General features: G+C 41.8%; 1 protein-coding gene across 3 annotated transcripts in view; it reads left to right on the top strand.

Moving 5' to 3' along the window:
- The window catches only part of TENM2 (teneurin transmembrane protein 2), a 944,724-nt gene that overhangs the window by 787,390 nt on the left and 144,154 nt on the right, over positions 1–13,180 (top strand). For all 3 annotated transcript variants that reach the window (XM_047877002.1, XM_047876993.1, XM_047877010.1), the window contains 2 exons: positions 5,686–5,880; positions 11,558–11,758. In XM_047877002.1, the coding sequence (XP_047732958.1) occupies positions 5,686–5,880; positions 11,558–11,758 (396 nt within the window). The remainder of the gene's footprint in view (positions 1–5,685; positions 5,881–11,557; positions 11,759–13,180) is intronic.

The following is a 13,180-nucleotide window of genomic DNA, read 5'->3' as shown; positions in this document are numbered from 1 at the left end:
CCACTGGCTAAGAATAGTTGGATATGACTGCTGGCTTGGTTCTCTACCCAAGTGAAGCTATGGGATGGGCTTCATGGCTGCCTGGATTCTCTGATCAGGCTTCATAAATGGTTAGAGCTAGGTATTATAGATGGGCTATGAATTAGTCAGGGCAACAAACCAGGACCCAAGGTTTGTACAGTTCATTGTTTGAGAGTTTGAATCAGGCCAGGGTATTCACTGAATTCTTGGTCATATGAGGCCACTCATTTTGCTCTACAGACAAAGGAAACCACAGGCTATGCTCTTGTTCAAATGCCACTGTATATAGGGTTGTTGAATGAGCTATGCAGGTTCCTTGGTCACACAGGCTGAAGGCAATATTCAGCATTAAGCAGGGCCACAAATAAGATTTCCTGCCAGGGCACTGTGGGGGAAGCCACTCTAAAACCAGTAAAACTCTTTGTTGTCTTAATGCAAGCTGACTTATACTCCAAGTTCTGGGGCCAAACAGGTCTACTGGCTTCGCTCTGCAAATTTGGCTCTACCTCCCCTATTCTCAGCTCTAGTACTACTGGGCCATGCAGCTTTCACATTTTTCTTACCAGCCCTGGTTAGATAAGGCTGAAAGACACACTTCACACTGATTGGGGCTATGTCTCAGCCCCCTTGCCTATGTGGAAGGGAGAAGGAAGGCTCCAGACTACTCTCAACTTCCAAACATGCTCTTCAGGTGGGAGGGGTTGAGAGCTACTTTCAGCCTTGGCATGAATTAATCCCCCTACTGTGAACAGCACAGAAAGCCTCCATGCGTGGTACTAGCTTTGCTTTGGGGGCAGTCAGATCTTCCTGTCTGCCTCTTGGCTCAAGCACAGTTGGACTACACAGCTTCCAGGAGCTGTTACCAGCCATTCTGGTCACATGGAGCTAGAAGACACTCTTCACAGTGGGTAGGGCTATGATTCAGCTCCTTGCCTGGGTGCGGGCAAACTAGGCCCTAGAGCCCACAAAAGTCCTCATCTAAGAATCCAAATCAGGCAGATCTGCATCCCACCAAGTTCCCTGGTCAGAGTACTTCCCCACCTTGGTTCTGCAGATGAGCTCCTTGCAGGGACCTAGCAAGAAATGAAACTTCTCTTTCCTAACCCATTTTGCTGAGCACCAAGCTAATTCCACAATGTGGAAAGACCATGGGACACCAGTTTTGGTGTTAAGGATACTGAGCTTTGCTTTGCCTTTATCACCCAAATATTAGATCCTCAATTGCTTCAGGACAATAAGGCATCTTTATTTCTCCATAATTCTTTTCCTAGCACCTAACCCAGCTACTAGTACATATTAGGTTATTCATAAGTATTTATTGATTAACTGGGAAGTAAGACAACCAATTAATCGTTAGTGTTAGTTTGACAATTTACCCAGATGACTAGGTTCAAGTATTCTCAAGTCTCTTTTCCACAGAGGCTTTCAATCATATTTCAAATAATTTTTAAAAGATACAACATTTGAGGGACTTCTGGGTGGCTCAGTCAGTTGAGCTTCCGACCTCGACTCAGGTCATGAACTCATGGTTTGTGGGTTCGAGCCCCGCGTCAGGCTTGCTGCTGTCAGTACAGAGCCAGCTTCAGATCCTCTGTCCCCCTCTCTCCTTCTAACCCTTCTCCACTCATTCTCTCTCTCTCTCTCTCTCTCTCTCTCTCTCTCTCTCTCTCTCTCTCAAAAATAAATAAACATTAAAAAAAAGAAAACAGAAGATATGGGTGGCTTGTCCTGTTACTTCCCACTGAGCAAATAACACTGATAATTCATTTCATCCCTTACCGAGAACTTGGGGGAGAAAAAAACCTTCCAGCTTGATCATTAAAATGAGCTTTACACATTTAGGTGAATCTAAATTGTGTCATTTTTTTTTTTTTGTCATCAGCCTGTTAACTTGTCATTTGTTAGTGGCAGCAGTAATTTATTTTTCTTCTGCGTAAGTCTTAGAGCTTCTATTTACTAGATTTGTAAAACAAGAATAGTCACTTTGTGCAAACATCTTAATTAATTTTAAATAGTAGCTTGAATGCACAATGTTCTGCTACTGTAAGCCTCAGGAAGAGGAGAGAGAGGCAGGGACATCAAACACTCCACATGTGATTCCAAAACCACCTCCCACCCACAACCAGAGAAGATTGCGGAAAGAAGAAGATGAACTCTTTCCATTAGTATTATTTGATAGCCTGGTGGTGGTGGTGGTGGAGGTATGTATGTGCGTGCATGCACACGTTTGAGACACACTGCATTTTTTATTTTGTTAACCCTTGAAGTCATTTTGGAGGTTCAGTCTGGAATTTCAAGAGGGAACATCTGGTCATTGTAAACCATGTGTCAGCTACTACTTTGAGTCCTTGCATGCATAATTGCACTTAATGCTCCCATTAAGTCTGAAAAAATGATACATTGAAGATAAAATTGGATTTCAGAGAAATGCAGTGATCTGGCCAAATTCCCAAAGCTGGTAAGTGACAAGCCAGGTTTTTAAGCCCAGGTCTTTCTGACAACAAAATTTTTGCTCTTTCTGCTTCTGCTCCATATCACCTCTGGGCAGAGCATGGAGTCAAGAGTTGTTTGTCCTATAAGCTGTCATTTAAAGAAAACAATCATGTAGATTTGTGATAGTAAAAATATAAGAAAAGTTATGAATATGGGAGGTCCCCACATTCGGCCTCTCAAATGAGGATCAGGCTGAGCCTTACATACTGTGACGGTCTGGGTTGAGTTATGTCTGAGAATGAATCAGTTACTCCTGAGGGATGATGCTCTCCATGCAGGTGAGCCCAGTGACCACTAGAAGGCTCTCATCTGGCTTTTGCATTTGCCCCCAGTGGCACCTGGATTACTAGAAAAATTCATTCCTCTTTAAGCTGCTTCCACTTTTTATGTGGCATCAGCCAAGTCCATCCAGTGCCTTGCTTTCCAGAGAATTCCACAGTGTTTTGCATTTCTTACCACACTCCCAGTGGTCATGCAGCAAACATACTGAAGGAAAGCTGCATTTAGAATGTGGAGAATTCTCTGACCTGACGAGTCTCCATTTCTTCCCCTGAGTAATTTAAGTAGGTCACATTTTAAATTTGATTTCCCAAGCACCTGGTTTTAAATAAAATCCATTCTTACCTTCTAGACAATCCTATTTTTTTTCACCACATGGAGTTTATACAGAAGAGAAATAGTTGCAGTATGAATAAATAAAATAATTGTAATTATTTTATCAATTAATAAAGATAATACTTATTCACCCCTTACTTTCTACCCTCTTCCACCCTTTGAGAGGAAAGAAGGTGCAGTGAGGGTCCAGTGGGGGTGATTTGATGTAACTTTCTCTGCTGTTCATGGCAGCTTGTCCAATATATAATCCTCAACTCAGAAACAGCCCTTGGAAGCTCATTTCACTGTATGTGTGGCCACCCTTCTCACTAGTTTCCTATTTCAGTGGGCTAGAGTAGAAGTGGGGTAAGAAATGATGCCGATTCTAGTCTTGCCAGTAGAAGAGATATCTTTAATGTTACCTAGATCAAAAATGGAAAGTGGATTTTCTCTTGAAATGCCAATTCTGCCTTCTTGCAGGTCTCAACCTGGGCACTGCATTGAGGGTTTGAGGCTCTGTCTAGGCTCAGGGCAACAAGATGCCATGATCAATTGATGATGTCTGCAGAGGTACAGGAAGGGAGAATAGTAATTTACATCACACATTTGCCATTCCTGACATAGAACTTAGCATATTTCATGAGAAACTGACATGGAACAAATTTACTTTTTCTTCAAAGCCCTCTCAAAACTTTTCAAAAGACCATACTTTTTCTCATGCTTCCTCACATTTGCACAGTCCCTAACCTGTATCTTGGGCACCCTGGGTTCAAAGCTTTCTTCTACCCTGCCTTAGACAATCAGCATGTGTAGCAACTCTGTACAGACCTCTGCTAAAGTATCCTGGAATAGAAAGCATGCTCTCTACATTTAAAGAGAGTCTATCCAGAGTCAATTATGTGGCTTTGATGTTCTTACTTTTGAACTCATTTTTCTCTGGTAGATTCAGAAGGATGAGAATTCTGCTAAGAATCATAGCCCAAATAATTTCCACAACTATCCTATAATAAAACACTGGGGGGAGGGCAGGACATCCCTCAACCATATGTCAACTTTAAGATGTTTTTTTTTCAGAAAAGTTTGTAATTAAGTTACAAACCTCAGAAAAAGGTACCAGGTGTACAGCATGAGGTCTATTCCACAAACTGTGTTTTCCATGTCTTTCATAAATGGCCATTTAGTGCTTGCCATAACCTCCTAGTTGACGATGTCTAAATATCAGGAACATAGGAGAAATATTTACTTACATCAACATTGATGACTGCAGAGCTAAAAGGAAATCAACATTGATGAACATGGTCCTGTCCTCAAGGGGTTTACTAAATTTCTGGGAAATTAGACTCTCACAGAAGGAAAGCTAATTACTATAAAAACAAGATAGATACAAGACAACAGGGGACAGTTGATGAGGCAGGGTGGCACCACTGACTGCAGCGATCTAATTGCATCCCTGTCCTGTGACATAGTTTGGTCTGTACACATACATGTACATGTAAAATTCTCAGAACCCATGCATTCCAAATCATGGGTAAACCAGGAGCCTCTGAAACATCTCTCTTGGTCATTTCTGAAGGCCCCTGAGGGCCAGCTCCAAAGCAGGCAGTTGTGCCCTCCTTCTAGGCCCAAAATGAGAAGCCACATTGGAAACTTAGGTTCTTTACAAACCGATTCTGAAAGGAAGAGTCCAAAGACTGAAGGTGACCACTAAAATCCCAGTCTTGATCTCTAAAAGTGGTGAATTGGCACATTTGAGCCGAGATTGGTGAAAAACATTGGGTAATCTCATACCAGATGGTCCTCGATGACTTTCAGCCCTCTTCCTCTGCACAAATGCAGGGGAGTCCCAGCTGGGACAGGAACCACTACAAGTTTCAGATCTTCGGTTTGCCCTCCCCTTCTTGATTTCTTTTTCTTAATAGTCCAGGCATGTTTAGTCTATTCTTTATTACACATTCATCTCTTTGTAGTCTAGATAAGGAAGCTAAAACATAAAGAGATTGAGTGTGTCAACCACAGCCCATCCCACTTCTTTTTAATGGACATAAAGTTGTCAGGAATAGAAGCCAATTAGCTAAATACTCAGCAAAATGGATCCTAATCTCCTGTACCACTAATAATAACACATGAATCCATGTAGCTTGATCAAGTGCACAGCTTAGAGTTGGGCCAACTTGCTTTCTAAGGGGACTCCCCCTCTTTTGAGCTTTGTGGCTTTGGCTGCCTAATCTGACCAGTCTGAGCCTCATCTGTAAAACAGGCATCCAGAGTCTAGCCTCCACCTCATAGAACGATTATGGTGATTAAGGAATAAATTGTACATAGGGCATTTGACCCTATGCCTGGCACATAATAAGCATCTAATTGGTGGTAGCTGCTGTTACTAGTAGCATTTTGGTTGTTGTCATTGTGATAGTAATTGTTTATTTGAAGATGGCTCCGCACCTCCATGACCAGAGTTTCCAACCTCTAACATTGCAAACAAAGCTGAAATGCCAGGTGGGCTCTGCCTCCATAGACAGACACAACCCTTCAGGCACTGCCCCCTGTGACCTGGTGTTCTGTCTCTGGTTTTTGCAGCTGCCTGCCCCGTCCTGTGCAGTGGAAACGGACAATATTCCAAAGGGACGTGCCAGTGCTACAGCGGCTGGAAAGGCGCAGAGTGTGATGTGCCCATGAATCAGTGCATCGATCCTTCCTGCGGGGGCCATGGCTCCTGCATTGATGGGAACTGTGTGTGCTCCGCTGGCCACAAAGGCGAGCACTGTGAGGAAGGTAAGTGCTGCAGGGCCAGGCTGGGCAGCAGCAGAGGCGGGAGGCTACTACAGGCTCAGACGTTTGCTAAGGAGCCCAATCCAAGGCTCCACATTTTGCAAAGGAAACTTCAACATTTTGCGCAGAGAACTTCAAATGCCTTGGGTTTTGTAGACTTCTGAAGTTGTAGAAAATACAGGGCTGTGGAGAGGTTCTGGAAGGAATGCTTTGTTTACCCTTCTTTATGTTAATTGGCTACTTCTTTAAATTGCTTTCTCTGCCTTATCTTTCTTCTCTTTGCCTGTAACTCCTCCTCCCCCCCCCCTTCCTGCTCCTTCTTTACCCTTTTTTTTTCTTCTTCTTCCCGATCTTCCTCTTTTCTTCTGCTTTATTTAAAATCCTCTGATTTGGGAATTACTAAAGCTATCCAGAAAAATAAATAAATAAACAAGAATCCTTAATCTCCCTGTGTTCCCCATAGTTGTTTTATTTTTTTTAAACTGCCCCTGGTAATCTAGTACCCATATATGTATGTGTACATTTTACAAAAATTAATACCAACAGAAAGCAGTCAGACTTGAAAGACAATAGACAGCCATGTCATTTAGAGACATGTTGTAGGGCACATTGTCCTGGTAACCTAAATCACACAGAATTAGAGGAGGGTGGGTGTGTAGCACAGGACTGGAATTTGGTGAATTCTGAAATGCTCAGTATAACATGCACTCTGGTGGCCTCTAGCACCCATGGGAAAAGTTAGGGGTGTAATAAACTGAATCCAATCTGAAAAGACACTATCAGAGATGAGACTCAGTGAGCAGGAAGGCGGCATGGAGGAGGCAGTACAGGGATTGAGAAGGAGCACCACTCTGGAGCTGATCAGAAGCCAGCTACAGTCCTAGTCACTCTGGTTAGTGCTTGTAGAAGAGTTATTTGGTACAAGGTGTTGAGACCTATAAGGCGAAGGAACTCTGACAAACTGCCTGTCACTCTTCCCCCTCTGTATTTGTGCTTCCATAGTACAGTCTCGGCTTGTTCATCTCTTGTTTCTCTCAATATAAAGCATGAACCAGAGTTCGTAGTCAGGTAAGAGCCTTGATGCTCTCTATCCCTGGCCCACTCCCACCCTTCAAATTGGCTCAGTTGTTATTTTCCAGCTGAGTACATTTCTTCTACATGTGTCTCCCAGGCAAACATCCCCTTGCAACTCAAACAGCACTTTTCCCTCCCACATGCCCAGTGGAAAAAGTGTCAACTCACCCAACAAGCTAAGGGGAAAAGTGAAGCCCACCACCTACCCCATGTGAAACAACTTGAGAAGACCACACAGAATGTCCTCCTAGAAAAGACTCTGTTAGGTGCCATATGCCTGTGTTGCCTCTCAGCTTCTCACTGCCAAGCTGAGAAAAAGGGGCCTCAGGTGCTATGAGGTTCTCAGATTCAAGTGGATCTGTTCTCCCATCCTGTTAAGTAATAGATCTCCAGGGTTCTATTAAAAAAAAAATCATTACAGCCCTCACGACAAAGTAATGACAGTAGCTTATCCTTAGATAAACATACAAAAGCTCTCCTTCTGAAATCTCCCATTTCATAGTTTTTAGAACTATGGCTACAAAGAGTCAGCTTCCATGACATTATTCTTCTAAGATTTTCCAATACATCAGTGGTAATGCCATTAATGGGACCCAGAAGTCTGACCCCCAGATCTTCATTTGCTCAACACTCTATATGTTTTTTTTCCCCTCTATTATAAAAGGTAGCCTCCCTCCATCTGCATCATAAAACCAAATTGGGAGTTTGGATAGAGGAAGGACTGATTTAATAACCCTGCTTGAAAGGTTAAAGTTCTTAAAGATAAATGGATTGCAGAAGGCAAAGCTGCATTTGCTGAAAACATGGGAGAGGCCAATAACATGACAAGAAAGGTTAAAACGACCTTTGCATACATCATTTGGCGAGAACGAAATGATAAAGCAATGACATTGCCCGTCTTAGAATTTTTTTTCCCTCCAGTAAAGATTGTACATATCTTTGTGAGTAGAATTTCAAGTGATTTCTCAACTTTCTTACTCTACCAACCAGTCTTATTTAAATGTTCGGAATGAATTAACCATCCAACAAAACAAGAAAGCCACGTGGATCATTATAAAAGGATGAAATCTCCTCTATTGATTTCTGCTACCCAAAAAGAATGAATTGAGGTGATTCATATGCTGTTTTCAAAATAGGAAATGGAATCAGAAACTCTAGATCAGCACTTTTTCTTCCATTTAGCTTTTTATTTCTGATATTCATCATAGTCATAACGTTCAGACAATTTACCTGAAATGGCCATGGCAACGAAATCAATAGTTGCCATCCTCCGTTTTTGCTGTATAAACATTGTTGTACTATTAACAAATTTGCACAAGAAAATGAAAGGATGGATTCACGAGGTTTCATTTAATGATATCTGGGGGAGTGAGCAGGTGATGAGAGAGGAACTGACATATTAGTTCAAGTCAGCCATGTTTTCTTGTCAGTTTCATGGTTGAGTCATTTTTCAATGACATTTAACTTCATAAATGTAATTCATGGTTCTTCAGGGGTTTATAGTACATATTGTTTGTAAAATTCCTTGACCTCTTTTTTTATCCTTAGGGATAGAAATTGCATTCACAACCCTTTTTTGTCAAACCTACAGAGGGCCCAAGACTAAATGAGTTCTAATGATTTCAGCTGCCAAGGGGCTGGTGTTGTAAGGCACATGGTTCTTAGCTGGTAAAGGCCACTGTCCCCCTTTTAAGTGTAACACTGTTTCTATTTATAAAGCTTTGTAAGATGCCATAGTCCCTCCTGCCTGCTAAAGATTCTAAGGATGTGGCCACAAGACCATCTCATGAAATTGGAACCAAATTTAAAATTCATAATGAAACTGCTCTTCTTAAAGTCTGGATTTAGTTATTCCATCAGCTGCTGTAATTGTATAGCACAAAAAGCATATTTACTTGTATAACTGAAAGGGTTGGCTCATATATCTAGATACAATAAATGATTCTCTTGATGACATTCCACTCCTGGACTAATATATCTCAGTGGATTTTCTTCTTTTCTCCATACTATAATTTAAGATAGAGAAGAGAAAGCTAACTTGTCTGGAAGAAAAACTATATTTTCTTATTTTCTTTTAGGGAGGTGTATATTACTTTTTATTTCATCCTTTTAAGAAAAAGTGTATGGTATATTTTTTTTAAGTTTTTGAAAGCTCCTAGCTGTTGGCACCTCACCAAACATTGTAAATAGCTAATTATAGATGGAGGATAGTTTTTGAGACACATAGCACATGAGATATCTCTGTGTATATTTTGATTTTGCTATATTAGAGATGGGCAGAGAGGAAAAAAATACAACTTTGGGATTTCCTTGTATTAGAAGAATATGGACAAGATTGATTCTGAATGAATTAGCTCATATTGTACAGATCCCAAATGACACAGCATGCTTCCCAAAAGCAAGAAGTTGTTAGCACCATTTCTTTGTTGTTAGTTCTCCATAGTTTTTCTCGGTAATGACAAATGCTTTATAGCAGTCTGCCATTCATTCCTGTAGCAACTGGGTATTGAACACCTACTATATTTTTTGACTGTTCTAAGAACAAGACAGATGCCAAAGACGTTGCACAGGCTTTTTGTAAATGTCTTCTATTTGTTTGAAACTTTCAATTCATTTACCTCCAGATGCACTCCACCATCCTGAGAAAATTTGAACGTGTTAGAAAAGGTTATATCATCAGAAGTGATAGTACCGAAGACAATGAATTCAACCGTTAAAGTGATTGCAACCAGAGCAAGTAGCATCATCATAAACGTCTCCACCTAATAATAAATCACTGAAATTCCCCTTTCTGAGGGTGTATTTTTTATTTTTTTATAATCAATGGCAGCTGCTGTTTCCCCATGGCTCAAATAGTTTTGAGCTGGTTTTCATAAATAATACCTTCCTGAGAAGATTCAAATGGATCAGATCAGAAACATGTCTTTACACTGAAAATTCATATTGTTGCCTCAAGGGAGCACTGCTCTTTGGAAACTTCATGGAATAGTGTGATTTCTAATAAATTCAAGTTCCTGATGTCTGACATACCCCAGAATGAAATCATTTGTGGCATGGGTAATCTAAATGTCATATTTAGAGCCAATGTATCATCAATTTTAAAACATACCATTATTTTGTATGCCATAAGAAGAAAAAAAGTTGATACTATGGTACAAAAAGCTGGGACCCCAAAGGGTTGCCATTTCAGTGTCATGGTGAACTATTTAAGAGGCCAAAAATCTTGTATGTTTCAATCTTGGCATCAGGCAAAGAGAGAAATCAAAATCTCTGAGAATTTGAACTACACGATGGCACACATGCACATGAGGGACTAAATTACAGCAGCAGAGTGGTCCAAAAAACCTCAAAAAAAGAATTTAAAGTGGTCTCAAGCTGGCTGTGCCCCCAGATGACGGCAGAAGAAAATGCTTTAACCTAGGCCGAGAGGGCTGATTTCCAAGCTGTTAAAATGAAGAAAATGTATGTCTTAGCTAAATAAGGTGATGAGACTTCCCTAGTTCTCTGATTCACAAGACAACATCTGAGCTCTCTGCAAAACCACTGTTTGCCATCCAAACCCCACGGTGTACATTTCTCTCATCTTCAAATGCCATTGTATCATTTGTTAGAAATACCTAAGGAAGTTGATCTTCCTCTAAAAAGCCCTATTTATCCAACTCTGGGGCTGGATGAACATCCAAGGTTTGGAGTCAAATTCCCATGCAAAAGTCCTCTTGTTGAGAAGATTTGGCAGCTCACTTTGAGTTGAATCTAGAGTAGGAATCTTCAAGTTACCTACTGGATGCATACCCACTCTGAGTACTTAGATGGCCAAACAGACGATAAAACTAGCAAGAATGACAGTGACCAAAATCTGACCATTAACTCTTCTGACTGACAGTCTGAGGGAATGTCAGTGCCACAGATAGAGACTCCGCCATTCAGTCCACTCATGATTATATTTAGGAATATTACCTCTTTGGGATCATTCTATACCTAGCTTCACCCCTTCTATACTGCTTTTTTTACTGACTCCTGTTGTAGATGTGTGACAACGAATGGAAACTACTTTTAAACTTAGCCTAAGTGAAATTTAATTAGGAAAGTGACTCATTTATAAGTTTCATTGGTTTTCTTTTTAATCCTTTGTTACCATCTGAAGTCAAATATTAGTGAAGTTAGAATGAGCCTTCTTTTTCTCTCTGATAGTGAGGGATAATTGGGTTTGGGGATACATGTAGAGATATCACCAGTATTCATGTTCCAGGCTCAGAAGCTCTGATATGATATAATTAAAGTACTAATGTTTAGAAGTACAAGGTTCTCAACATTGAATGACACACCTCTATATCTGGTTCCCACTAAAGCTCTGCTTGAAAAATCCCCTCTCTCTCTTACGTTCTCTTCAAGTTGGAGATTCGGTGTTTGGGCACATAAAAATCCTTGAATTCTTTATGGGTTGTTCTTCAAGAGACCACGTAAGTATTACCTGGGCTGCTCCATTTGCTCCCAAGAGGATAAGAATTAGTGAATCACTGGCTTCTTCAGCAGGAAGGTGGTGTCTCATGGCCCACTCCCATGAGTGATCAATACTTGTCCTCTTTGTTTTTTTTTTTTTTTTCAGTTGATTGCTTGGATCCCACCTGTTCCAGCCATGGGGTCTGTGTAAATGGAGAATGCCTTTGCAGCCCTGGCTGGGGTGGTCTAAACTGTGAGCTGGCAAGAGTCCAGTGCCCAGACCAGTGCAGTGGGCATGGCACTTACGTCCCCGACACAGGTCTCTGCAGCTGTGATCCCAACTGGATGGGTCCCGACTGCTCTGTTGGTAAGCCAAGAGGTTTCCTCCTCACTTTTCCCAATACTCATGCCCTATGGTCTTCCATGAGCCCAAATGGATGGGAATCTACTCTTCTCACTGGGATAAAGGGACTTAGGTTAATTGCATAGGGCCTATCATACTCTCTTCTCAGTCATGAAGTCTGTGATCCTGAGAAACAAACACACACACACAAAAATACCGCAGGTTCTTGTGCCTCGTTTGTTCCATCACTACAAATGGATGAGGGGCCCGGGAGGAATGCTTCCATTTGCATTATAGGTTTTCTTATGCACACTCCCTAAAGGTACCAGAAAACAAAACAGAACAATTCAGTCCCAGACAAACTGAATGGAACGTCCTATAAAACAGAAAAGAGGCTCCCTTGGGGTGCTGTGTGAACATGTTATAAAGCTCTGCAATACTCCAGTGACAGGAAAATAATGAAGTTGCACTATACACTTTATTTTCCTAAAATTAAGAGTATGTGTCTTCCCTCCCGAGTGACCCTAAAAGGGAACGGTTCAACAGTTCAAGCCAGTCCCAACCTACCTGAGAATGGTTCCATTCACAGTGACAAGTGCCTATCCAAGCAAGCGATCATCATTCCGCCCCCTTCCTCTGGGTAGTGAGACAGCTGTCAGATTGCCATGGCAATCAGGAAGGGAATATATGTGAAGCTTTGCCTACAATGGGAAAGAAATGAATATTTCATTCCAAAAGAAAAAAAAGAGTCCGTTAAAATGGGCTATTTTGAGACGTCTTCTAAGCCCACTCACCTCTGGATTCCACACTGATGCTGGTGGTCCAGGCCATGCTCTGCAGAGGATGGGGAAGGGGGAGCCCTCAATCTGAGACCCAACCGTGTTGCCTACATGCTGTGTGACTTTGAGTGAGTCACTTCCCCTCCTGATTGGGTTTTCCCTCCCCTGGCACAATGAGCCATGCCTCCCTTAGCAGTCTGTCGTAAGGATGAATGTCTGGCACGTGCTTGTCCTCGAGTGAGAGGTCTGGAACGCCAGCGAGTGTTTATCTGTCTGTCTGTCTCCTCCCCAAGCACAAAAGACTTTGAGCTCCTTTGAGAAAGAGGCTGTGTAAATGCAGCACAATCATAGAGGTCATCATTGCCACAAGGTGCCGATCTGGGTGATGGGTGAGTGTGCAATCATTAGGGGAATGGAGCTGTGGGGTTTCCAGCTGGCTGGTGGTCAGCTCAGGCTCTCAACAGGGAAAAAAAAAGTCCCAGCTGACTAGGGAGTCAGGATGCACATATATCTTTTCAGATGGCACCTCCTGGGTAGCTTTGCCAAACTGGATCGCCACTGTGTGACCTCCTCCTGGGATGGCCTCAAGCTCTAGAACAGTGGTTCATTCTCACACTCTAGTGCACATCAAAACCACCTGGAGGATTTGTGAAAACAAATTTCTGAG

This window comes from Prionailurus viverrinus, chromosome A1 (genome assembly GCF_022837055.1).
Source record: "Prionailurus viverrinus isolate Anna chromosome A1, UM_Priviv_1.0, whole genome shotgun sequence".
Taxonomy (NCBI): Eukaryota; Metazoa; Chordata; class Mammalia; order Carnivora; family Felidae; genus Prionailurus; species Prionailurus viverrinus.
Note: the sequence above shows the minus strand (reverse complement) of the source record. Positions and strands in the feature narration are given on the sequence as shown.